General features: G+C 47.1%; 1 protein-coding gene across 1 annotated transcript; it reads right to left on the bottom strand.

The window, feature by feature from the left end:
- LOC149337581 (uncharacterized) lies at positions 1-27,704 on the bottom strand. The gene is made up of 10 exons (XM_089554461.1): positions 27,476-27,704; positions 26,265-26,523; positions 25,390-25,525; positions 22,180-22,347; positions 19,294-19,446; positions 17,186-17,465; positions 13,570-13,730; positions 9,325-9,671; positions 3,166-3,511; positions 1-327 (listed from the first exon to the last, which is right to left on the bottom strand). The coding sequence occupies exons 1-10, from the start codon at positions 27,702-27,704 to the stop codon at positions 1-3; spliced, it is 2,406 nt and encodes an 801-aa protein (XP_089410587.1).

Below are 27,704 nucleotides of genomic sequence, written 5' to 3'. Positions count from 1 at the left end.
TTAAATGCCCAAGACGTCACTGAGGCTGAGGTGAGAGCAGATGCGAGCGTGCACATCCTTGCCTAGCTTGTCGAATCTGCCCTTCCCCCTCGGATGAGTGCTGCAGACTAGCTTGGCCTTGACGACGCCCGTGAAGATGAAGTAGTTGAGTGCCAGCCTCCTGCGGGCCTCAACGATCTGCTTTCTGGCAGGGGCTTCGTCACGCTCTTCGGGGCCGGTCGAAAGGTCTCTCAGAACAGCACCGGAGTACTTGAGGGTGTCGAAAGCCTGGGCGTCCTTTTTGTCATTGGAGCCCTTCACGAAGTGTACCGCTTGGTTGACAACAATCTGCGTTTGAGTGCAGATCTTGTTAGGCAGGTCACGTTTGCCCTGACCATTGACTGGTACGACACCGCAAAGCTCCGCTGGCAAAGCGGAACGACCAGCGTTTGGTTAATACCGGGCGTTTTTTTTATTTATTTATTCAATACTGCCAGCCGCCTTTTGGTGGCCAAGGCAGAAGTGGGGATACAATTGCACAGTGCTTTGTCAACAGCAAACAACGAAAAAAAAATAAGGCCTGCAGGTAGGCAACAAAATTTCTGCCGAACAACACAAATAATAGACGAGTAACAAACACTTTGCTTTCAAATACAAAACAACACGCGACAAGGGCAACACTCCAGAATCGAACCATGTATGCAGTGGTTCTGCATTTGGGAACTACAATTGATTTCTCGTGTTTGTGCCGAGTTGGTCGTGTTCTGTTATACTGCATACAAGTGTGAAAGTCTATTCTGCTGTGATTATTGACGATGCCGAATAACATTTTCAAGCGATGCATTTTGCGACAAGACTCCAAAGTGGGCAAACCGGAACGGCTAAGAAGATCAGATACCGATGCATGTCTTCCGTAGTCGTTGAAAATGAAGCGTAGCGCTCTTCTTTGGACACGCTCTAAGCTTTTGGCATCCGTTTTCGTATGCGGGTCCCATACTACGTCAGCATATTCGAGTAGTGGACGCACTAGGGAAGTATACGCCACAAGCTTTGTTTTAGTGGAAGCATGCTTTAGCTGGTATCTTATTAGCCATAGTCTTTTAGATGCCACTGAGGTTATATTATTAATGTGCTGGCTCCAACTTAGATTCGAACTGATCGTTACGCCAAGGTACTTGAATTCATCTACCCGTTCAAGAGGGACGCTGTTAATTTTGCAAGAGTACAGCGAATGTAAGAGTACAGCGAAGACTGAAAAATTTTCAAAAATAGCCTCCTAGGGGTAAAAACATTGCTTCTTCGGCATAGATTTTAGCGTGATCGTGCCAGGCTCATTTAAACCATGACTCCCGAATTTTCAGCTCAAAATCTCAGCCCTAGAGCCACCGCCTCCCTTCAGGAAATGTCTGCGAACTCTTGAAGGCCTCTCACACCGTCTGCTAGGATTATGCAATCGGCATATATCAATCCTGGTATGCGACTTGTCTCCGGTTGGCCCCTTCGCCTTCACGATTGAGTAAATCCTAATCCGTTCGTTTCTATCTTCCGTTAAATTTCCCTGACGTAGAGCATAAATAGGACTTGCGGTAAAAGACATCCGTGCCTGAGTCCCTTTTCAACCTCAACACTTTCTTTACCTTCCGTTTCCTGCCACTTCAAAGCTACATTGTCCGCCACAACCACAGACACCAATGCATTTCGTCAAATGCTTTCTTTCGGCCTCCATAGCACTAAAGAGAACCTTGCTGCCTATGTCACACAAATTGGCCTTAGACGATAAGTGTGAGGTGGGGCTTCTCAGCCCCCTTAGCGTGTTACTCATACCCTCTTTACGACTTGTAGCCCTACGACCTGGAACAGAACTATTGCTCCATCTAATAGATCCTCCTCTTCCTCATTCTCATTCTCCAACTATGGCCACAGGCCTTTTTATGCTACAGTAAAAGTTAAATAATTAATTCATAGCCAGATTTTGAATAAGCGGAAAAAACGAAGACGAAAATTAACTACAGGACACAAGTGCTCATGTCTTGCTAGTCTTCGTTCTTTGTGCTCTTTCACGATATATCAAAACCAATTCGCCCAGCTACCGGTCCTCCTAGACATCACGCTTGGTGCTGCCACTTGTGCTGTGTTCAAGCTAGGGGCTTCAATATAAACTAATTACGGAGTTGGTTACCATATCACTGGTGATTTGAGAGGCGATTTTTGAGCCCGGCAAAAATTTGTTCACCTTAAAACCCACAACTTTCGCCCGGTGTAGCTCAGCTGCAAGACAGTCACAACTCCATGCACCCCACGCGGCGCACTCTATCGCTCTCTTCTGCCAACTGCTTGTGCTTCTGGATCAAATAACTATTGTATACAGGAAGCTTTCAGACACTGGTGCCGTAGTATGGAAGGAAATTAGACTGTCGCTAAAGGCAGTGCGAAGCTTGATATAGCGTGAGCCTCTTATATGAACGTATATGCAGCGCAGTACGAAAATTAACCTTCGTCTTAGAATGTTTACCGAAGGTGATGTAGAAATAAAAAAAAGAAACGGGTAATAAGAAAGGTTATTGTACCTGTTAGGCGATCATACCTTCCCCAAGCAGCACAGGCAGTCGGCCCAATATTGGAAAGGGATGGTCTCACTTTGGTCCTTTGCAGGACCAACCTTTTCTAATACGCTTCCATTAGTAGGCCGGTTATACGTGCCGCTTGAGCCATCTTCGTGGGACATAAGACCAAGCAACATAATCTTCTGCGATTACTCCAGGTGGGATCTCACGTGTACCGCGCCTGTCCAAGACGCCATGTTGAGCTCTAGCTACTAGTACCTCCCTTCTAGTCTCTTTCTTTTAGGTATCGAAGATTCTAAGCCCGCAAAAACTAGCTGGTGGGCACTAGTGTGCAGTCAAACGCTAGTGCACTAGACAAAACGTGACAAGGGAGAGGGCCACTTGTTTAGTAATGACTGACACCTTACGGATGCTGCGTAGTGAACAGTGGTTTACGTTGTATCACTTTCTCTACTGCCTTGATGTGGCTAGGCCCCTAACCGTGATCTGACCTATTCCTCAGTTCACTTTCTAATGAAGATCTCTTACTGCGTGGAGCATTTCAACCACCCGAGAAATATTTTACAAGGAAATAAGCAAATTGAATAACGCCCGGCAGCATGCGAACCATGCAGCAGCTCACCCTGTTGCGCCTGAGGGCATCCTTGATGACAAAATCTGTGGCGCGGTTTCGATCTTGGAAATTCACAACCACTTCGGTCAGAAAACGATTACGAGGCACAGCCTCCTTGAGTTCGCGGCAGATGGTCCGAACTTCCTGCAATCCGCCGGAGGATTCCTCTTCAAGCTCCACGAAAATCTTGTACAGCTTTCGGTTCTGCTTCACCAGTCGGCCCAGAGCCTCGGCGGATCTCTTCCCGAATGTGACCTGGCCTATGTCGAGGAACCAGACGCTGCAGTTTTGTTCAAGTGACCGCAGCACGTTGACGATGCTCGTTTCAGGCCAGTTGAGTAGCAGGTTCAAATCTCTGCATGAAAAATCATCATCAGCCTGACTACACCCACTGCAGGGCAAACGCCTCTCCCATGTCTCTCCCATTAACCCTGTCCTTTGTCAGTTGCCGCCACTGAATCCTCGCAAACTTCTTAATCTCATCCGCTCACCTAAAATTCTGCCGTCCATTGCTACGTTTCCTTTCTCTTGGAATCCACTCCGTTACCCTTAAGGACCAGCGGTTATCCTGCCTTCGCATTACATGCCCTGCCCAAGCCCATTTCTTATTGTTGATTTCAACTAAGATGTCATTAACCAGCGTTTGTTCCCTCACCCACTCCGCCCTCTTCCGATCTCTTAACGTTACACCTATCATTTTCCTTTCCATAGCTCGCTGCGATGTTCTTAACGTAAGCTGAACCCTCTTTGTTAGCCTCCACGTTTCTGCCCCATAGGTGAGTACTGGTAGAATACAGCTGTTGTATACTTTTCTCTTCAGGGATATTGTTAAGCTACCATTCATGTTCTGAGAGAACCTGCCATATGCGCTCCACCCCATTCTTATTCTTCTAGTTATTTCCCTCTCATGATCCGGATCTGCGGTCACTACCTGCCCTAAGTAGACATATACTCTTACTACTTCCAGCACCTCGCTACCAATTGCGAACTGCTGTTCCCTTGCTAGGCTGTTGAACATTACTTTGGTTTTCTGCATGTTAATTCTTAGCCCCACCGTTCTGCTCTGCCTGTCTAACTGATTGATCATGCTTTGCAGTTCTTGTCCTGAGTGGCTTAGCAAGGTAATGCCATCAGCGAATCGCAAATTACTCAGGTCGTCATCATCATCATCATCTGTCTGACTACACCCACTGCCAGGCAATGGCCTCTCCCATGTCTCTCCAATTAACCCTGTCCTTCGTCAGTTGCCACCACTGTATCCCCGCAAACTTCTTAATCTCATCCGCCCACCAAACTTTCTGCCGTCCCCTGCTACGTTTCCTTTCTCTTGGAATCCACTTCGTTACCCAGGTACTCTCCATTAACTCTTATCCCCAACTGTTCCCATTCCAGCCGCCGGAATACCTCCAGTAAGCAGGCAGTGAGGAGCATTGCCCAGATCGTGTCTCCCTGCCTGACACCTTTCCGTATTGGAATTTCATTGCTGACTTTATGGAGAACTATAGTAGCTTTGCAATCGTTATAATTATCTTCCAATATTTTCACATAACACTCTTCCACACCCTGATTTCGCAATGCCTGGATGACAGCTGAGGTTTCCACTCAGTCAAATGCTTTTTCGTAATCAATGAAGGCTATATATAGAGGTTGGTTATATTCTGCGCATTTCTCTATCACCTGATTGACAGTGTGAATGTGGTCTATTGTCGAGTATCCTTTACGAAAGCTTGCCTGATCATTTGGTTGAATGAAGTCCAAGGTTGTCCTGACTCTATTAGCGCGGAGTTAGACGTCCTCATGCTTTGGCGTTTCTTAATCAGACCTTTAGTCTCCTGAGATAGCTTGCTGGTATCCTGTCGATCCATCCTACCACCTACTTCTGCGGCGCACTCTGTACGATAGCTGTAAGATTATCATTCATTGTTTCAACACTACAGTGGTCTTCAGTTAAAGCGGAAAATCTGTTCTGCAGCGACTTTCTCAATTCCTTTACCTTCCACCTTAATGCTAACTCGTTAATAGCCTTTCGCTTCACCAGTTTCCTCCGTTCCCTCTTCAAATCTAAGCTAATACGAGATTTTACCATTCTGTGGTCGCTACAACGGACCTTACCGAGGACCTCCACATCCTCGCACACAATATTAAGTCTATTTCATTTTTAGTCGCACCAATGGGGCTCTTCGAAGTCCACTTCCTGTTTTCTCGTTTGCGGAAGAAAGTATACATAATCCGTAAATTATTTCTATCTGCGAACTCCACTCATAACTCTCCCCTACTCTTCCTAGAACCGATGCCATAGACACCTACCGCCTGGTCTCCAGCTTGCTTTTTACCTATTTTTGCATTAAAGTCGCCCATCAGTACAGTGTACTGTGATTTTACTTTGGTGATTGCCGATTCCACATCCTCATAGAAGCTTTTAACTATCTGGTCATCATGGCTTGATGTAGGCACGTAGGCCTGCACCACCTTCAGCTTGTACCTCTTATTAAGCCTAATTACGATAGCTGCCACTCTCTCGTTAATACTGTAAAACTCCTCGATGTTGCCAGCTATATCCTGATTTATGAGGAATCCCACACATAGTTCTCGCCTATCTGCTAACCCACAATAGCACGGTACATGCCCGCCCTTTAGTACTGTATACGCCTCATCTGTCCTCCTAACCTCACTAAGCCCTATGACATCCCATTTTATACCGGCTAATTCCTCCAACAGCACTGCTAAGCTAGCCTCACTTGACAAGGTTCTTGCGTTAAACGTTGCCAGGTTCAGTTTCCAATGGCGGCCTGTCCGGAGCCAGAGATTCTTAGCGCCCTCCGCTGCGTCACAGATCTCACCGCCGCCTTGGTCAGTTGCTCCGCAGCCGGTGGGGACTGAGGGCCGAGGGTTAATTGGTTTGTTCATAGTAGGTTGTGGCCAAGTACTACACCAGGGTGGCCAAATCCTGTTCTGGTGAGAAAGTGCGTTGTCGGTTCTGGTCACCGAAATCAGGCCGCACTCCAGGCCTGGTTATGCAATTCCATCGACACGCGGAGTTTTTTTTTAATCCGGTGGAGAATTGCGTGGCACCGGGATTCGATTGGTTTTGTTTGGTTTTGTGGGATTTAGCGTCCCAAAGCGACTAAGGCTATGAGAGACGCCGTAGTGAAGGGCTCCGGAAATTTCGACCACCTGGGGTTCTTTAACGTGCACTGACATCGCACAGCACACAGGCCTCTAGAATTCCTCCTCCAAAGAAATTCTAGCCGCCGCGGCCGGGATCGAACCCGCGTCTTTCGGGCCAGCAGCCGAGCACCATAGCCACTGAGCCACCGCGGCGGCGCACCGGAATTCGAACCCCGGTCCTCTTGCACGCCACGCGGATGCTCTACCTCTACACCATCGCTGCAGCACTGCATGAATATGGCAACCACATGAAAAATATGGCAACGATAATACTTGAGCGCTTAGGGTTTGGCTTGGTTTGGTTTATGGGGGTTCAATGTCCCAAAGCGACTCGGGCTATGGCGGACGCCGTAGTGAAAGGCTCCGGAAAATTTGACCGCTTGGGGTTCTTTAACGTGCACCGACATCGCGAAGTATACGGGCCTCTAGAATTTCGCCTCCATCGAAATTCAGCCGCCGTGACCGGTATCGAACCCGCGTCTTTCGGGTCAGCAGCCGAGTGCCATAACCACTCAGCCGCCGCGGCAGCTGCGCGTACGGGTTAAGGAGTGCTAGGAGCTGACATCGAATAAGCACAAGTCAACGTGCAAAGTTTCAGGTAAATGATAAGAATTTTGTAATCACAGCGGACATTAATACAATTATAAAAAATGTATAATGTGTTTTATTTTGGCCACCTCTCCGTATGCTTCACAAGCAGGTATGTTTTCATTGATTAGTAAAAATTTTTAGGTTTTGCGTGTCTAATGCGAACGCGGCATAATAAAATGTCGATGAAATATTCATGAGTGCCTACCATTAATTCTCCCAACAGTGGTTTCAACAGGGGATCTAAAAACTCAGTTTACTCCATCGCTTCATCTGCCCTTTACATCGTTGTGATGGATAAATCTGTATTATTATTTTTCCTTGTGGCCTGCCGTTGGTTCCACAGTATATGCTGTACGGACTTTATGCTGTCTTTATTGGGTATGTTATTTTCTTGATTTCCTTGTCGCGAGATGGTGCAGCGCACACGTACTCTCTCTAATTGCCACCAATTTTTATATGGCTCGAGATCCAGAACTGTTTTGTTAAGCCCTTTGTTCTATTGGGCAGTATATCACCAAGTAAAGCTACGACTCGAGTGTAGCCCTGTGAGTGTGCTGAGAGAATCAGCGTTGGCAACACAGTTTGCGGTGCTTTGAATTATTAGTTTCTCTACAGTGACCAGAACAGCTTAACTTTCGCGTTTAGATATTGATGCACACTGAAGAAGTCAGTTTTATTCCTCATCTGCATTACGGTACTTCCAACGTAAACTTTAGTCTACGAACCAATTGTATAAAGCTCAGTGTAGCTGTAATTTTTCTTTCAGTGAGATATTTTTTTGTATATATTCAGGTCGGGTTTTTTTGTAATGAAACTGCGTGATGGGTGGGAAAAAATACTGCCTTAAAACTATACCATGCAGATACTGAGCAATGGGTTTTTGCGCAATATCAGGCAGTGAGAGTAAAGTTGTTTTTTTCGTGATCTTACTCTATGAAAGTATGCACATGGCAGTGCACTTTTTCTATCTTCTATTGGAGGATCGTTATGTTTCACATGAAAGGAGCAAACGTAGTTTTCGTACTGGATGTAATCTCTAATCGTTTTCGGGACAACATTCTCGTTGAGAAATACACTACGCGCCTGTAATCTTGGAAACATCATACCAGAGAGTGATAGATATGTAGGAGGACGTACTTAAATCGATGGGTGTTTACGACCCTACCCCGACTTTCATGACATCGGTGTGCAAGGTGCGCATAGCGCAGCGGCGCATAGCGAGATATTGCGTAGGGGGTGAAGTAGGGTAAAAGTTCGGAGTGGGAGGAAAAAACTAAATTTTTTTTTCGCGGGAAAGAAATGGCAAAATAACTGTCACTCTTCTCGGTGGCCGACGCCTCAACCACACCACGAGAGAAAAGGGGACGGTGGGATTGGTTTTGTTTATTGTGGTTTAACGTCCCAAAGCAACTCAGGCTATGAGGGGCGCCGTAGTGAAGGGCTCCGGAAATTTCGACCACCTGGGGTTCTTTAACATAAACTGACATCACACAATACACGAGCCTCTAGAATTTCGTCTTCATCGAAATTCAGCCGGCGCGGCCGGGATCGAACCCGTGTCTTTCGGGTCAGCAGCCAAACGCCGTAGCCACTGAGCCACTGCGGCGGGGCCGAGGACGGTTGGAGTGAACACAGATAAAAAAAACGAAGTGGCTTAATGGAGGGCTCCGAAATGATTTCGACCACCTGGGGATCTTTAACGTGCACCGACATTGCACAGCACACGGGCGCCTTTGCGCGCCGCCTCCATCGAAACACGGCCGCCGCGGTCAGCGTGGGACCAGAGAAACGTAGGTGGTCTGCCGCAGCGCTACGTTGGGAGAGGGAAATGGATGCATTCTCGAGGTGCATTGCGGAGGACTTGTGACCTGTCCGCTACAGAGCGGCTGCTTGGAGGGAAAGCACTGCGTGGGGAAGAAGAAGGATGTAGAAAAAATGAATAGCTGCAGCAGACACGCGGCGGGGAATGCCAAGAGAAAGTGTGACGCGGAAAGAGAGAATGCAGCAACAGCTGTGAAGAAGCTGAGGTTTACGTCGTGATGAGCAATGACAAAAATTCATCGATGCCTCTTACGCGGTGTCACGCGTGTATAATGTGCGATGTTGTGTTGTCATTGCCTCAATGTGCACCTATGAATTCAGCCGACGATAAGTGTCATGAGCAGGGCACGAACATATGCGGAAGGCCAGAACCCTATAATGTAAGGCTAGTGGCATAGAGACTGAACACGTTTGGCGCACCGTACAAATGGCCACCGTGGCAGTTCAATTCATGATTGGTTTCGAGCCACCGTACAGGCATATATATTCCTGACGAAGGCCGGTCCCGCAACAGAAAAACACAAACGGGCGAAATGCGGGGAATGGCCTCTATATGGGCTATCGCCCTAAAAAGTACGCGGTGCCCACCTGAGGGATTTGGTGTTGCGCAGTGCATCGGCCACATGATGTACGACAGCGTCTTCCACGGGGCTCGCGCACTGAATGCACGCTGAAGTCACGTGGCTGTGCGAGACCAGTGGTTCCAGAAGTCTGGCCACGTCTTCCGCACTGTGCCTGTCCAGTTCCACGGCGAAAGAAGACATCTTTCCAAAGCACCCAACTTGCGTGACGTGCGGCATGCACGGATTGTGCCAGGTGACATGGATGCGTGGGGAGACGTTGATCTCTCGAATGGTCTCGAAGACTGGAGATAGGTCAGGCTCTGGGTACCCTCCATAGAGGCTGAACGTCATCTCTTCCACCGTTGAGTTCACCTGTTCATTCGGAGCATTTATTACTGAACCTCGCCGACAACTAGAAACTGTCGTGCAGGAAAGGCACTAAAAACAAACATGAGCAAGGGCGATTCGTCGGCGCTATTGTTCAGACAGGCCGTCGTTTCCGATTCATCTCGACCTGAACGACTAACGTACGCAAGGCTTCTCTATCTTCGGCTGTCACTCAGAGCTTACTGAGGCTGACGATTGTTGCTTCAAGGACAATTTCCACCCATCTCAGCCTGAGTGTCTCTTCGTTTTGCCTCACACGTTTCGCAACACCGAGAAGAGGTGAAAAGATTATATTGGTTGTTATATTTATGAACAACAATGTGTTTTTGAATACAATAAAGCGGAGATATAAATTAATGTGTACGAGATTGCAGTGTAAATATAGAAGAGAATTCTATGTTCGCTTATGTAGCTACGACTGATGTCAGATAGCTTGATATTTGTTGCTGGTGGCTGCACTGATATATGCGGATTTGTAATATATATAAATGTCCGACATATATTATGAGCTGAACATGTTAATTGAGTTGAGTTTAATGGCGCAAAAGCGACTAAGGCGTCAAGCTCAGGGTATGAAAATTGTTTTATATGGATGTTATACAAAAGTCTAAATGAACGGCGGTGTAAAGGGCCTAAAAAGTTAATTCGTGCAACCTAGTAAAGATATAATACAAAATTAAGGTCGCGATTACGATACTCAAGACCAGGCGATAATCCAGACTTTAGGGACCGGTTATGGTTAACCAATTACGCTATGTTTATGCTATTAGTGCTTTAATCGTTAAACAGAGCAAACGCTTAGTACACAGAGCGCCAGGGAGGCACGGCGCCCCCTGGTGTCTATGATGCCGCACACTGTTGTTTTCTTTTGGCGCGTAAGTTGTCATATTCACAGCGCCGAGTTCATGCAGCATAGGCCAGCGCCTGTACACACGCCTATGGATGCACGGCAAGCAGCGGCTGCTGCGACCACCTGGCAGCAATACTAAGAACTGCGGACGTTTGCTGACAACGCCGGTGGGTGGGTAAGGATAGCCAGCAGGCACTAGCGTTAAAATGTCGAATGCATTACTTTCTTTAGCCGTACCAGTGCCATCTTGACTTGAGATTTATGAGGCGTGTAACTAGCTGGAAGCGATTCTTGACAAACATTTGTACTTGCTTCGGCAATATGACTGCTAAAAAAAATTGGCGGTGGCTTAGCTCTGGTTAAGCCTGAATATGCAAGCGAAAAGCTTCATTTATGCATGGTTTGACGTCATGGGTGTCGCAGTTTGCGCACAATACACTGGGAGCACAACGATAACGGTGTGGGCAAGCGCGTTATATAGCCCTCCTTCCGCAAGCGTAGTAACTGTGGTAAACACGCGGCTACAAGTAGAGTCATACGTGGAAGCCGAGCGCGCTCCGATGCACACTCGGTAAACACGCGCAGAGTGCGCGAACGACGGCGAAAGTCGACCGGCGGAACCGCCGCCGAGCGCGGCGTCACGCGGCGACGTCACGCCGACGAACTCGCGCATGCGCAGCTGTTCCTAAAATTGATCACGCCGCACGCCGGACCCGGTGTTGACTAGCCTAGTGAAGTTTTTTGCTTCAGAATACGCGGAAGGGAATTTAGCACGGAGAGAGCAGCCTCCGTGATAGGCGTACTCGACGTATATTATAGTTGGGAAGGCGCACGATGTGGAGAATCCCCAGATATCGGAAGAGGGAAAGTTGGTGATCAACTTAAGGTTGTGATCAGCTCAAGGTTGTGATCAGCTCAAGGTTGTGATCAGCTCAAGGCGCTCATTAAAGATTTTTGCTTCCACAAAAAAGGGCACCAAAGCTGGTTGCTGAAATTACGCATTTGTAATGACAAGTCGCTATAACTTGTGTGCCATTTTGCAACTCTGTACCAATAACTGTTTTCCTTACTGGCGATGACGTGGCGCGAAGTGGGATAACGGACCCAGTGGACTACAGAGCCGCCATAAAGTTCTACTTCGAAGGTCACACCGAGCGATACTTTCGATGAGATGAAAAATGTTTATGGGGAGGATTCGCAGTCACATAATGTAGTCGTTAACTAGCCTGCAATGTTAAAATGTGATTGAAATTCGGTGGAAATGGGTCCAATTGTAGGGCGACCCCACTCCGCTATCGATAAACACACTATCCAGGGAGTACAGGCCGCCATTTTGAAAACCACGGCGTATCCAATAAACAGCTAGCCGAAAATGATAAGATAAGTGTGGAGTCAGTGAAAAAAAGTGTTACTTTTTAACCTAGCTAAATCTAGTCGACAGGCGAAAGCATATGTTTAGCCTGGTGTGCTGATGGCTTTGCTTTTCTGGGTCGCCGGCACGTCAGGCGACATTACTTTGATAGTAGTATCAGTTGATGAAGACGATGATGTGCAATGCACAGCGTGAGAGTGCGTTGCAGTTTAACACTAGGCGTGATCGGCTGCGGCGATAGCGTATAGTGTCTTCGTGCAGTGGCCAGCGAAGCTGATCTGTTCGCGTCGCCCTGTGTTCGAAAGCCTGTCGCGGCACTATTTTATTTTATTTCTGCATGAACTTTTGCTTTGTTATGTTTTTTGCAAGGTCACCTGCAAAGTCAATCTTCACGCAAACGCGGTGAGCCTGTTATTCCTCGTGAAGTAGTGCTTTCGCAATGAAATGTCAACATGATCTTCATAAGTATAAGGTATCCGCACACTGGATTCATTGGTTGCTCTCTGAATCTTTCCAAAACCACGAAGGAGTGGAATCCTTCCAGGCTATTTCCACGATGTGCTACGGACGCGGGAGGAGTTCTTAAACAGACTTCTTTTTTTAGTTTTTCCACGCGGGGAAAAATCTGGGTCCATCGCAATGATCCGGTGACTGAAGTCCAGTCGAGGAGACTGAAGCATTCGGACTCATCATCGTCATCAAAGAAGGCACGCGCCCAATCCCCAACTGGCAAGACATGTTCACATTCTTGGGACTAGCACGCAATAGTCGATGGATTTCCTTTGAATTTCCATTGTAGATGAGTTTTCCCAGTGGTATGATAAAATAGCGATGGCCTCCAGTCTGCCCAACTGAACACTCGCTTGTCGCTACCCAAACAATATCTACACATGGACACACCGTCGTTCCTGAGGTGTCCGCACGCTTTGTCCTGGTTGTTTAGTAAAGCATCGACAGCAATACCAATCAAGGTATGGTAGAACTACCTTCCCTACACTGCTCTCAGAGACATGTGTTGGTGCCACGCTGCACTGTTTCTGTGACCGAGGCCCATGCTTTTCTTTGCACAGTTCATTATGGGGACGAATATACGGCGTTACTGTGCGGCCTAACTCCCGCCAGCTATGAAGAAGGCGTCTCCCTGACCGTCGCGGCGGTCACCAACAGTTTTCCAGCCAGTTGGCCTCCACAAACCTAACGTGAATCAGTTTATGATCACTTATATCTCTTTCTATAGCTTACCGGCTCTTCCATTTTAATCGCAGCCATTTTAAGGGCTGCCATTTTAATGGCAGCCCTTTCGAAGGATGCAGCTGTGACCGACTCCTCCAGTGACAACGCAATGTTGAATGTAGATATTTGTACTCATATGATGAATATTTTAATCTGCTGAACCTGCCTACAGGAAGCCTTATCGAGTGCCACCCTTAGAATGCTAGGCAATAGCGCAGGAAATCTGTTACATATCGGAAAGAAGCATTACTTAGGAATGGAAATGTCTGTCAAGGGGACGTTCAAGGATATTAGGATGAAGCACAAACGTCAATGTATAGATGTCTCTTGCAAAAAGACGTTTCATTCGAGTTGACTGCTGTGCTCCTACTAAAACTTTGGTTGCTTTCGACACCGACGTATAGTACATAGTCCCACGTTTTTCTCACCGAGAGTGCTCGGGCCAGGAAGCACATGGAGCGGACGGGGAACCAATTATGCTGCAGGTTGAGAACACGCAGCCGTGTGTCGAAGCACAGAAGGGAGGCGGCGGGGATCGCGAACTCTTCTCCAAGGGAGCACCCTTCAATCCTCAGCTGCTCCAGGTTGCCTGCGTTGGGACACATGCGGAATCATAACTGGCTGCCAGCATCCGGTGCCAGTGGCTAGGTCTAAACTTCAAATAATTCTGCTGTGCAAGAACCGACGCCATGAAAATTGTATTTAATTACACTATCTGCAATACTCATCACTCTAAGTCGCACCGTTTTAGAGTGACAGTTCCAAATGTCTTCACTGAAATGGCTTACGAAAAAATTCAGGGGAGCACTTTGTTGACCTCAAGTGCGGTTAGGCGAAAGCCTTAAGCGCGGTATTGCTGCTTGTGTCACTGTTAAGATGCTAAACTTCGCCTCTTAAGAGTGGACCGTGACAGCGTCTTGCAACGCTGCCAGGGACTCCACAGAACGCCATCGCTCGTTCGGCTCTACGCCTTGCTCGTCGGTAAATTGGTTTTTGAGGAAAGGAAATGTATCTGCCTCGCATACCTCGGTGGACACCTGAACCTCGCCGTAACGGGAAGGGAGAAAGATGGGAGTGAACGAAGACTGGTTGCATGCTCGCTAGTCAAAGTGCACTGGCCCCGTTTGAAATTCGTGCATTGTGACGTCATGACCATTTCGACGAATTGAAACAAGGTCAGCGTAGCTACGGCGGCCACGCGAGGTCTCGCTTTGGCTGTCAGAGTGTTGCGCAACAAAATTAGCCGGAACATGGAAATGCACACGCAAATATAAAAAAAAATAGATGGGCCACTAAACTATACACCTTTTAAAGCAACACGCAAGTGACTAGAAAAAGTTAACGCTAAGATACAAAATCCAACAAAAAGAAGTACAAACGAATAATTCGAAGGAAGAGACCAGAACATGCTTTGAAAAGTATGAGCAAACAGGAAGAAGGAATTATGGTTATTGAATTATTCTAGGGGTAATGTTCCGCTGGAGGTGGAATTCGAATATCTCATCGTGAGGGCTGTCGTCCTCTGCGCATGCGCATGCACAGAAACATTTTTCTCGTCTCAAATATGGTGGTCATTAGAACGGCGTTGCTGAGGTTATAAGCTGCAGAAAAGTGCGAATGTCAAGGTAAGAGTTGGTCAGAGATGGACGCTGAAACCAATTCTAAGTGTGATGAGAGGCTGTAACAGGTGAAGTATCACGTGCTGCCGCTTTCTGAGCGATCTGGAAATCAAAGAAGGGAGTCGTAATTGGCTTTCCACTTTAGGGCAATTTGATGCGTCGCGATAGGCGTTAAGAGTCTGCACTTCCACCGGTCTGCCTTGGATGAGTGCGAAGCATGTCCTGAGCATGCCTTGTATGTGATAAGTAAGACTGACCGTGACTATCCGCATCATGTTCCTCGATCAACTCGTCCGTCTCCTTTTAGTTGTCACCAAAAGTGCTTGCGTTTCATTGTCCACATTGCGCAGGGCAGGCTTTCAGTGTGTAGCCAACGAGTGCAAATATCCTTGCGGTACTTTCATGAGCGTAAACTGTTGCTCTCATGAGAGTGCCGCAAGGATGGTTGAATCCATTGGCTACACACTAAAAGCCTGCCCTAGCACAATGTGGACAATTAAAAGCAAGCACTTCCGTGACAACGAAAGGGAGAGTTATGAGTTTATCTAGGAACATGCTGCGGATAGCCATGGGCTAGTCGGCATTCAGTATATGGTCTGTAGAGCAAAAAAGAACAAATTAAAGCCGGAAGTGATTACCGCGAACATGTGCTCTATGTATCCTGAGTAATACTTGTTGGCGGGCTAGTTGGTACATGTTTCCAGAAAATGGTTGTAGCGCCGAAACAGACAACACACAGAAAGCTAGACGGGACAGGCGCATGACTTGGCGCATGCATGACAACAAGTCTTCAGGCTATATGTTTTCTATTGACGTTGTCGATCTGTTCTATTCTATCCCACAGATTGAGTTGTTAGCTGCTGTACAGTCATGCATTGAAAATAATGGTGCGGTTTCTTTCCAAAATGCTGCAGGTGTTTCTGTTGAAAATTTCATGGCAATGTTAGAGTTTTATCTGTCTTGCACTGTGGTATCATTTGCAGACCAGCTGTTTGTTCAAAAAAGGGGAATTTGTATCGGTTCCTGTGTCGCTCCTGTGCTGTGTAACATCTTTCTTGCGGAGCTGGACAGGACATTGATAGATACTTTTGAGGAAGCCAAAGAGCTGAAAACTTTTAGATATGGTGACGATTTTTTAATTATTAAAAAAAAAACAGGTTCCCTCATTTTATTCACAAACAGTGGAATAAGTTTTATCTGCTTTTAAACTACTTGGAAAATGTTTGGACTTCACCCATGAGCTTGCCCAAGGCAATAGGTTGCAGTTTTTAGACATTAAAATCACCCTTAAAGACGAAAGCTTTTGCTGGATGTATTGCCCTCGCGCACGAAAGGAATTAATGCCCTATGATTCTGCCCATTCAAAGACTGTAAAGCGCGCCATTGCCCAGATGTGCCTGGAAGCATCGCTGAAGAAATCATGTTGCCATAAAGCAAGCGAAAGCTTTCAAACCCAGGTTCGGAAGTTGGAACAAGCAGGCTTTCCAACGTCGATCATAAGCACAGTAGCAGAAACTTTGTTGAGAAAACTAATGAAAGAATGTAGTAAAGATGGCAATGAACATGAGGTCACCAAAACCAAAAGTATACCGGTTGTCATCCCGTACATCCATAAGGTGGCGCACAATTTGAAGCATGTGTCAACAAAATACAAGGTACCTGTAGTTTTTTCCTCCCCCAAGAAACTGGCTGCCCTGTGCGTTAAAACTGATCCCAACAAGGCAAAGAAAACTGCATGTAACAAAAGGCATGCAGCTCCGTTTGTTAAATGTGCTGTGGGAGTCGTTTACCAGATTCCTCTGACGTGCGGAAAGAAGTACATCGGCCAAACCGGCCGCTGTATTGACGACCGATTAGCAGAGCACAGTCGGGATTTAAAAAATGGCACAGGCTCACATCTGCCCAATCACTTGTAAAGCCTGCAGTGAAGAAAGAAAGATTAAGTGTACAGCAAGGCTGAAAGAAACGAAGGTTTTAAGCAGAAGTCAGGACCAGACAGCCCGTGAACTGTTAGAGGCTTTCTATATCAAAAGAAACAGTAGCGACTGTGTTAATACCCCTTCAATTGCAATATATAAGAATGAAACTGCTTTTTTAGATACACGGGGGTGAGACACCTGTGTGACTTGGCTATCTTTTTCAAAAAAAAAATGTTTTTCAATTTGTTCAATTTTTTTACATCCCTCCCGCGCATGTGTGGTTTTTGCGATCCTTCTTGATTGTGTGTCTTATATTCTTTCGCGTTCGCGGTGAATAAATCAGTTGGAAGTTGCGCCTGTCCCGTCTACCTTTCTGTGTGTTGTCTGTTTCGGCGCTACAACCATTTTCTGGAATCTATGTATCCTATTCCTCTTGTTCGGTGTTCCTTTCCCGCTGCTGTAGGTTTTCGATTGCCCGTGCTATGAGGGAAATACGTGTTTCTTGCCTCCGAGTAGGGCGGCATAAGCCCGCTGCAGGCGCGGTTCGCATTCCGTGCACAAGAAGAATTCCAGGCATTTCAGGCGGGTGGGGGGTGTCTGCGGGGTCGCAGCAGGGGCCCCGGGCACTCTGGCGTACGAAGGCGGGCGCGGCGTCAGTGCGACGGCAATGGCCTCGATGTCCTCGGCGAGGATGGCGAAGGAGCGCACTGTGAGGATCCTGAGGCTGGAGCTCTGCAGAGCAGCCCGAAGCGCGGCCGACGGAGTGATCGTGTCTGCTCCGCTGATCTGCAGCCAGAAGGAAGCATAGAAAGCACTAGGTTTGTTGGGAAGATACCCGACCGTAACTCATCTGTCCCAGGCAGCAAAATGGCTTCAGAGCGAAAGCTCTACTTTGCGACAAAAGCTGCGAAAGCCGAAGCATCGCTGAAGCCTTGGCCTTAAATAAATAGATAAATAAACAAAGGAAATATACCCTGCCACGACTGGGATTCGAACCCGCGGCGGCTCTAAGAGATCAGCTTCGCTGGTCACTGCTCAAGAGCTTATCCCTGTCAGTGTGCTTCCCTGCATAAAGCTATCGCTGCAGCAGGTCGCGCTTTGTGTTAAACGACAACTCACTCTCGCGCTATGCAATGTACATCGTCATCTTCACCAAGTTTCACCTGCAGCACGCACTGATCGGATCAGCTTCACCTTGATTAGAGATTAAGCCGACTGTATTATTGTCGCCAGGCTTGCCGGGGAGCGAGCAAAGCAACGCCATGAGCCAATAAAGCTCAACACATGGTTTCACACGTCTACTCGTTTTACCTACGTTAAACCCTACTACTATTTTATTTGATAGCAGCGAGGTTATGAAATGCGTACCGCGGCAGGTGCGCAAAGAGCGTTACATGTTACCTGTATAGTTTTATACGCATGCTAAACCCTCCGTTGTTCTTCAGAAAAAAAAAAAGCGCTTAAAACTACTTCCCTAAGTAGGTGCACACCAACACCACTTCACAGAGCGATCGAGAGAGCCAGTTATGCACTTTTTCTTTCCTCAAGATGAACGGAGGATATAGAAGGCGGAGAAGAACACATTGAGAACTAGACGGTCTAATTTCCTCCCTCCAAGAGAGCCCTGGAGTCCGTGAAGCGTGCGGGAGCGTGTTACAGCAAGCCTGGACACGTTTTGACAAACCCTGTTCTTGAGAAGTGCTTTTAACTGTCGGAAAATCGCGCAGTTGGAAGATCCTGCTATGAACATATGTGTGGGAATGATATAGTTACCCGACGCAGAGCTAATTTTTTCCTGTTCTGGCACCGAGTAGTTAAGACTGCCATTGAAAACCAAGGGGTAGCGTTTTTGACTATGAGTAGCAGAAAGCTGAAAGCAGCCCGAGTGGGATTTTAGGATTTGTGAAGGTTTGACGTCCCAAAGCGACTGAGGCTATGAGGGACGTCGTAGTGGAAAATTTCGACCACCTGGGGTTCGTTACCACGCACAGACATCGAACAGTACACGGGCCCCTAGCATTTCGCCTCCATCGAAATGTGACCAACGTGGCCGGAATCGAACCCGCGTACTTCGGGTCAACAGCCGAGCGCCATAACCACCGGGCCACCACGGTGCTATCGAGCGGGATTTGCGGATTTATTCACTGTTATGAGGCAATCTTATAATACTGGAAAAAATGCGTTCATACACATATTCGCGTTGAAAACGTTATTTTCCTGAATATAGCGGTACGTATATCACGGTTCGCACTTCGCGTGGAGATTATTCATGCGCTCATGAATACTAACCGAAGCTTTTTCTTGTGCCAGAAAGATGATCACGCCAAGCTGCGAAACATGTCTCTCTACAGTACTCGATCTCTATCTACCTTTAAGTACTCGGGAGGCGAGGGAAAGCAAGGCAGGAAAACGTATGAACTTTAAATAATACACAAAATACACGTTTAAAATGTCAGTACTGTCCGTCCTTCACAACTATGCTGCGTATACTTGATATTTATCGCCTCACGCAGGTAGCAACGGTGCATAGGCTTGCTTCATACCGAGTGCCTACGAGTGGCCAATGAAAGACAAATCATCACGGCACAAGAACAAATTCTGCCGTACTTCTTACCTGCAGGTGATTAAGGGAGACATGGTTTCGCACGAGGCGTGCAAGAGCTTCGCCCTCCTGTGCCACCACGAAGTCCTTGCAGAGCACGAGGATTAGAAGTGTGTTATTCTTAGCCAGATAATCCAGGAAGACAGTAGCATCTTCATCTGCCGCCTGCGCAAACATTCAGTTCAAATTTCAGTGAACATTGTATAAGGCCTTTGTCTTAGAAGGCAGTGGTTGCGCAAGCCGGACGGGAAATCATACCGAACCATTCTGGACAAAAGGATTTTTGAACAGGAAAATATTTATAGACGCAATTTTTTCATATAATGTAAGATTTGACTAAAAATCAACATACCCGCAGATCTCCCGTCGTCAGGCTTGCATTTTCTTGCTACTAACGTTTTTGCTATCGTCAAAAGCGTTCCCCATCGGTTTTCTATGGCGTTTTTAAGTTTGCTACACATCGAAACAATGAACCATAACCTTCAAATTTCCATAACAGTACCTTACAGCTTCCCAATAATAAAAAAAAAGTGTTTGTACATTCCTTGCTCAGAGCGCATGACTGCAAGGCGTGAAGGGTACAGCAAGATCGCACTCTTAGGTTGCGGTTCTTATGCATGTCTCTCCGTTCATGGAGGCCTTGATTGTGAACTGGGATTGCACCCCTTAGGGCGCGAATTTTGTTTCGGCCAAAAGAGTTAGCGACTTCAGTTTGGGACGAAAGAAGCCAAGCAAAGGTTAGTGTGGAAAAAAAAAAAAATGTGGTCGCAGCATTTGCGCCAAGTATTGTTGCACGCCATACACGATACACCCTGCAGTTATACCTTTGCGAAATATAGAACTGCATTTAAACGACCAGAAATAGAATGCTAAACGACGAATGGTAATTTGTATGAAAGAAAAAAAAAGTATTGTTCAACAGCTGCAGCGTCACGGCACACTAAAATGCATGACTAACAGTTGTGTCAATACATATCTGGACGGTGTTTTAATGCGCCTTCATTGCAACACCTTTAAGCTGGCGGGCCTCTTAAAAGAGTACATATGCTCGTATAAGTCCAAATGTTAATAGCAGAAGCCCTGAAGGGCAGGGTACAGCGACTTCATTCGAGGCAGCTAAGGGGGAAGCGATCTGTTTGCGTAAGCGACCATCAAAATCCAACAGCGGCGATAACGGGGCCATGCTGCTGATTTCCTCGATAAGCGCTTATATTCCAGAGAGTTTAGTCGCGTGGCTCCCTTCCTTTCGTGTGGTATCCTTGTGCAGTGAGATGTCGAAATATGCTGACGCAGATGGCTTGAACTCTTGCCATATCACCATCTTCCTTCGCGAATTTACTGTTTTCTTCTTCGATAGTCTGTCTTTTGTGTGCAACGAGAAGGCATGTAGCGTAGCTGTTTTAGACAAATAATTTTTTCGGACCCCCATGAATCCTCTTTTTTATTATAATTACTGCAATTTAGCCTTTAGTTATTACTACTTCATGAAGAGCTTCATTACTGCTTATTCTTTCTTTCAGCCTTTCTTTAATTCCCCTTTCTCTCTTTCTTTCTTACTTTCTCCCGCTTCATTTATGTCTTAATCGCGACTCCCTTGCTTTTTGTTCCTCCTGCCTGCAAGAGATCATCGTCTTCGTTGTCATTACTCAGTACACTACCGCCGCTCCTATCATCGTCAGCTGACTGCATGTTACTCTCGGTTCGCTCATAAAATATTCTGGAGTCCTGTCACCGCTTTAGCTAGCAGGAGTGACAAATCATGAAAGACGCCTAATCTCCTTCACGAGAAAATTGTACGTAAAATACTTTTCCTGCAGATAATTTATTTCCAGTCGCTGAAAGGATGAGACACCATGCAGTCGCAAAATTATCCATAACAGCATTTTGCATCGTATCTGATACGCAAATATATACCTGTCCAACAGCGCAGTATCGCCCATTCTTACGCCGCAGCCGCTGTCAAATAACGACAAATGGCTATTTTATCACCTTAAATATTTTCATGACGCAACCACTAGTTCGATTGAGCAACACTCTTTCTTTGCCTGTTGAATTTCCTCAACAAGCAACAGCAACATGCTGCTGTTATGGCCGCCAGACAGTGACACTGCGGCAGTAAATAAGATTTCGTTTCGTACCGCTCACGATATCTTACGACAAGAAAAGTTCATATGATATTTGATACGCTACCCTGTGAGAAATAAGAAACGTAAAAGTATGGGAAAGTTGGTCCGACATGCTTTGCCACGAGGGCTGCAGCGGGAAGGGGAAAGTGCAAGATAGGACGCACACACAACCACGTATCTGTGCCCTATTAATGAAAATTCGTACAATTCCGACCTCGCCAGTCGCCGTAAAGAGTGTGAACTACGGAACAGCACACCATTGCACATGCAGAACGGAAATGATTACCAGTTAAGCGCTTTACCTTGAAAAACATTGTAGCGCAGCAGAAGATAAAAACACAAAGAAATAAAACGAGCACCACGGGCGCTACACCATGGGCGTTACGGGTGCTTCAGCGTCCGTGGTGTTCGTTTCTGCTATTTGTGTTTTGTAGCGAAAGCTACATTGGCCACGAACTTGCAATTTCGCTGTGGCGGTGCTCCGAGGAGGCACAGAGATTGACCTTGAGCCGTTGCCTAGCAACCACCGCAGCTGGTGCTCGCTGCGCCATCTGGCAAGACGTCGCACCACGAGCCTCACCGCGCAGCCACCGCCGCCGTTTGGTATGACGTTACACCACTTGCCGCTTCATTGCGCTCGCTTTCGCTACCTATATTCTGGCGTAGGCGAGCTAATCCACTGCCAGTTTTTTTTTGTTTTCTGTTGCGCTACAGTGTTTTTCAAGACTATGAACCATCAAGCCCGCAGAGCCACTCTACTAAGGCGCTTTACCTTGATGTTGTAAAAGGCGATGGTCTGTAAAGTGGTGGTGCGCACCATGTATTTTCCCAACGTCTGCGCCACGTCCTCATCGAAGTGGATGCTCCATACGTGCAGGCGTTGGAGGGCCGGAAGGCAGGCCACCGAGTGGGACCACATACGCATGTCGGGCAACTGCTCCTGTTTGAAATGGGTACGCAATGCATGTAGGGAAAAATGGTTTACTTCCAGCCCTCTTTTGAGGTAAATAATTAGCATACTGAATTAATTAGCAAATTTTAGCATAGCATCACCGCATACAGCTAATCCGGATCATGAGGGGGAAATAACTAGAATAATAAGAATGGGGTGGAGCGCATATGACAGGCCCTCTCAGATCATGAATGGCACTTTACCAATATCCTTCAAGCGAAAATTATACAACAGCTGTATCTTACCGGTAGTAACCTATGGGGCAGAAACATGGAGGCTAACAAAGAGGGTTCAGCTTATATTAAGGGGAACGCGGCGAGCAATCGAAAGAAAAATGATAGGTGCAACGTTAAGAGACAGGAAAAGAGCAGAGAGGGTAAGGGAACAAATGCGAGTTCATGACATCCTAGTAAAAAAAAAACAGGAAGAAATGGGCTTGGCCAGGGAACTTGATGATAAGGTATTATAACCGATAGTCTTTTAGGGTAATTGAGTAGATTCCAAGAGAAGGCAAGCGTAGCAGGGGAGGCAGAAAGTTAGGTACGCGGATGAGGTTAAGATCTTTAAGGAACGAAACAGCGCAACTAAAACGAAGGACCAAGAAAAAGAGACACGAACACGCTGACTTACAACTGACTGTTTTAATAGGAAAACCACATATAAATATAAACCACATATCTCTAATCGCTGCGTCACAGCCTCACGTCGTCATCGCAAACTACTAACATAAAAAGAAAGGAAAAACCATTGGCGAAAGGTAAGCACCTACAGGCTCCCACGCTTTTCCAACAGATATATTTCGCGCTTAGACAAGGCCATCGAAGTGCTGCTCACACATGAGTCAACTTCTGTGCAGATATGATACGCCTCTACTACTTCCCGTACCAGTTGTTCTTTATGGCGATACAGCACAACAGTGTTGTCAAAGTACGGAGTGCAAAGGCAGGATTTGCAATGTGCAGCCAGTTATGACGAACCGGAGCCACGCAAAGAATTAGCGTGTTCCAAAAGGCGTTCGTTGAGGCACCTGCCTGTTTGACCCACGCAGAAATGGCCACACGAGAACGGAATCCTGTAAACGACTCCAACTCTGCACTGCACAAACTGAGTGGCATGACGGACTCCGCACCCTTCTGTGGCGTTGCCGTTTTCTTTCTTGCGTTTCACTGACGCCGGAACCTTGCTCAGCTTATTAGGCGCTGAAAACATGACCTTGCCCCCAAACTTCGCCGCTATCTTCTTCCATCTGTGAGACAGCCGATGCACATATGGGACCACCACCCCTTTGTTCTTACTTCCAGTGTCATTCTCAGCTACTTTTTCTTTCTTTGTTTTCATTTTCAAGAGTAGCCTGTTGCACGTTGACACTAACACCTCTTCCGGAAAACCTGCTGCTCTGCAACGAGACCATTGTGTGTCAAAGCTTGAACCAAGTTCATGCAAGCATGACTTCTTAATTGCCGCTCCAAGGCATGCCATGGCGATCCCGTTCTTGACCAGCTTGGAATGATTTGAATCAAAATCAAGAAGTGGCTTTTGCGTTCTTGGTGCGTACATACATGGTTCCTTTGAAACTTGAAGTTCACATCCAAAAACTGCAGGCGTTCTTCAGAAGGCATTTCATAGGTAAACCTTAGTTCAGGCGCCGTGCTTGAAAATACCTTCATGATGTTATTGACCACTTCAGGGCTTGCTTCCGTTGGTAGTGCCACAAGATAGTCATCCACGTATCTGAGGATGCTAGAGGTTCAAAGGAACCATGTATGTTGGCGTTACGCACCAAGAACGCGAAAGCCACTTCTTGATTTTGATTCAAATCATTCCAAGCTGGTCAAGAACGGGATCGCCATGGCGTGCCTTGGAGCGGCAATTAAGAAGTCATGCTTGCATGAACTTGGTTCAAGCTTTGACACACAATGGTCTCGTTGCAGAGCAGCAGGTTTTCCGGAAGAGGTGTTAGTGTCAACGTGCAACAGGCTACTCTTGAAAATGAAAACAAAGAAAGAAAATGTAGCTGAGAATGACACTGGAAGTAAGAACAAAGGGGTGGTGGTCCCATATGTGCATCGGCTGTCTCACAGATGGAAGAAGATAGCGGCGAAGTTTGGGGGCAAGGTCATGTTTTCAGCGCCTAATAAGCTGAGCAAGGTTCCGGCGTCAGTGAAACGCAAGAAAGAAAACGGCAACGCCACAGAAGGGTGCGGAGTCCGTCATGCCACTCAGTTTGTGCAGTGCAGAGTTGGAGTCGTTTACAGGATTCCGTTCTCGTGTGGCCATTTCTACGTGGGTCAAACAGGCAGGTGCCTCAACGAACGCCTTTTGGAACACGCTAATTCTTTGCGTGGCTCCGGTTCGTCAAAACTGGCTGCACATTGCAAATCCTGCCTTTGCACTCCGTACTTTGACAACACTGTTGTGCTGTATCGCCATAAAGAACAACTGGTACGGGAAGTAGTAGAGGCGTATCATATCTGCACAGAAGTTGACTCATGTGTGAGCAGCACTTCGATGGCCTTGTCTAAGCGCGAAATATATCTGTTGGAAAAGCGTGGGAGCCTGTAGGTGCTTACCTTTCGCCAATGGTTTTTCCTTTCTTTTTATGTTAGTAGTTTGCGATGACGACGTGAGGCTGTGACGCAGCGATTAGAGATATGTGGTTTATATTTATATGTGGTTTTCCTATTAAACAGTCAGTTGTAAGTCAGCGTGTTCGTGTCTCTTTTTCTTGGTCCTTCGTTTTAGTTGCGCTGTTTCGTTCCTTAAAGATGCAATATCAACTCGCCCACTATGCTATGTTGCTAGAGGTTAAGATGTTTTCGGGGATAGGGTGGTCGCAACTGGCAAGGGATAGGGTTAGTTAGAGAGACATCCGAGAGGCCTTTGACCTGCAGTGGGCGAAGACAGGTCGATGATGATGATACAACTAGCACCAGCAGCAGGCAGCACAGAGAGGCCAGCTTGGGGTGTGCCTGGCCTATCCGTGTCATTTTCGTCGGCGAAAATATTGGAAGCGACAGCGGCTAGGCTTACCACATTGGGTTCGTCGTTCAGCGTAGCAGTGACGTGCAGGTTACAAACTCCCGCTCCTCCGTTCTGCAGCGCATGCCAGAAGACGGCCGTCTCGACTTGAGTGATAGTTTGGTCCATAACAACGTGGGTCACGCATCTGCACAGTTACGAAAAATGAACAGAAAAATTCTACTCTAAATAAGGCACGCATCGGGATATTTTGTTGGCATTCAAGTTAGCTAAAAGACGTCAGGACGGTACAGAACAGAAAGAAGGATAACAGGATGATGCACTTCGCCTTGTAGTCTTTGCTACTGCGCATAATTCTGACATGTTTAAACCAACAACATACTTCTTTTATGAAATGTTTTCCAGCTACTGCGCACTTCCCTTCGTTTACGCGGGTATGCCGCACATTTCAGTGCACCGGTACTTTGGTGCCCTTAAACTTCCATTTTCTCTTTGCTTGAGGCTCACTTTCTTTGCATTTGAGGCTGGATGAACTAAGGCGGCTCCTATAATTAATTGTGTGCACGACAGCAGGGCCAGCAGGTGTGCTCCACCCTGGTACACGAGCCTGCACCTGCTCCGCCACGACAGGCAGTCGGGTGCAGGTCCACCTCACTCGCATGGCGCCACGACATGCGATGATGCAAGCGACTTCCAATTCTAAGCGCTGTTGGTTTGGGTCATGTGTAATGGTGGCTGTAGGCCTTCACCTGGTCTGCATTACTCAGTACATCTCGCCCTAAACGCACTCACAGTTAGCATGAAGTTCCAGCCTAGAAAAGCGTTAACAAACGTAATTCGCCGATAAACAAACTTTGGCGTTCAACTGCTTTGGCAAACTGCAAGACAAAGTCGACGTGTCATGCACAGTCGCATGCGGAACTCACCTGTGCTGCTGAAGAAGCAGGTGCATGAGCAGGGAGACCAAGAGGACGTCCCGTATTTCCGGGGTGTTGCAGTCGGGCCAGTTGAATCCCTCGAGCGCTAGTTCGCCCCACGAATGCTCGCGCAGCTCGATACAGTTGCGAGAAAGTACGCGATTCCACGGCTCAAGCTCGGACACAAGCCAGCACTGCTTCTTGCCGGGCTCCCACGTGCAGGGACGGTCAAAGCTCTCGCTGCTGCTGCTACTGCCACTTGCAAGCGCTGCGTACGTGTTCAGAGACAAATGGAAGGGGTTAGGTTGGGTGTTGTTTTGTGTTGAGGTTATGTACAGTCATTGCCAAAAGTAACCAGGCTGCATGGTTTGCTTCTCATTCCTATAGTAGAGCCCTCACGGTTTCCCTAAAGATCAAAAAGTTCTTTGAAGGTGACGACAGGGGTTCTTCTTACCATACAGAAACTTAGAGCTGAAGGGCTGGCATAATCGCTTTAATATACGCCTGAGAAGCAAACCGTGCGGCCTGGTTACTATTTGCAAAGACTCTAGTACATCAGCAACTATGGTCATCACGCACCAAAGGCAATGGAAAGTTTGGGTTGGTTTCAGGAGCCTCTATCTCCACACGAGGCAAATGATTACGAGAACAGCACCTTGGGCATGTTGGTTATTCATTTTGTGATGGAATAGCATAGACTGGCGGGACAGGACAGGAGACAGGTGCTGACTTACAGCTAAGTTTGTTTCGAAGAAAGACGGCTTCTTATAGCATCTGTACAACCACATGCGTCACACTCATATCACTCATGCACTCTAAAATGACCAAAGCAGTTTTGTTTTAGAGATGAATCAATGCTTAACATGTGAAGTTCCTTCTTTGTTGCAATACAATTGCCGCGCAGCCTCGCTATCGAAGCTGCCTCGATAATATCCCGCATCAGCTGCTCTTTGTGTTTCACAAGTACTCTGAATCTGCCAAGGTGAGGCGCACAGGTTTTCGAGGGGCAGTCTCTGCAATGAATCCCTTGATTTCTTCATGCTTGCTTAAAATTCGTTTTCTGTTCTAGTAGTGTTTCGTTCATGCATCTACCAGTCTGTCCTATGTATTCTTTTCCGCAAGTCACTAGGCACAGATACACCAAATGCCTGGTGTGTTCGTTGCCGCTTTCTTTAGAGCAGCCAGAACGCCAGTTCACCCGTGGAAGAGAATGTCTTTACCGGAGTCACCGCTGCGACATCTGGAAGTCTTGGAACCACGGGGCGACGACGACGATGGGGGTGAAGGCGCTGACGCTCCTCTACCGAGGGAGCGCCGCAGCTCGCTGAAGACATCAGCGACGTCCGAAGTGGTAGCCTTGCTGAACGTGCATAAGCCCTGCAGCGTGCTTATGTACTCTGCAGCGATGATACCAGAGCGCCGGCCCTTCTTTGGTGGCGTCGTCGTCAT

Source organism: Amblyomma mixtum, chromosome 7, assembly GCF_055824585.1.
Source record: "Amblyomma mixtum isolate Tamu chromosome 7, ASM5582458v1, whole genome shotgun sequence".
In the NCBI taxonomy this organism is placed as follows: domain Eukaryota; kingdom Metazoa; phylum Arthropoda; class Arachnida; order Ixodida; family Ixodidae; genus Amblyomma; species Amblyomma mixtum.
Note: the sequence above shows the minus strand (reverse complement) of the source record. Positions and strands in the feature narration are given on the sequence as shown.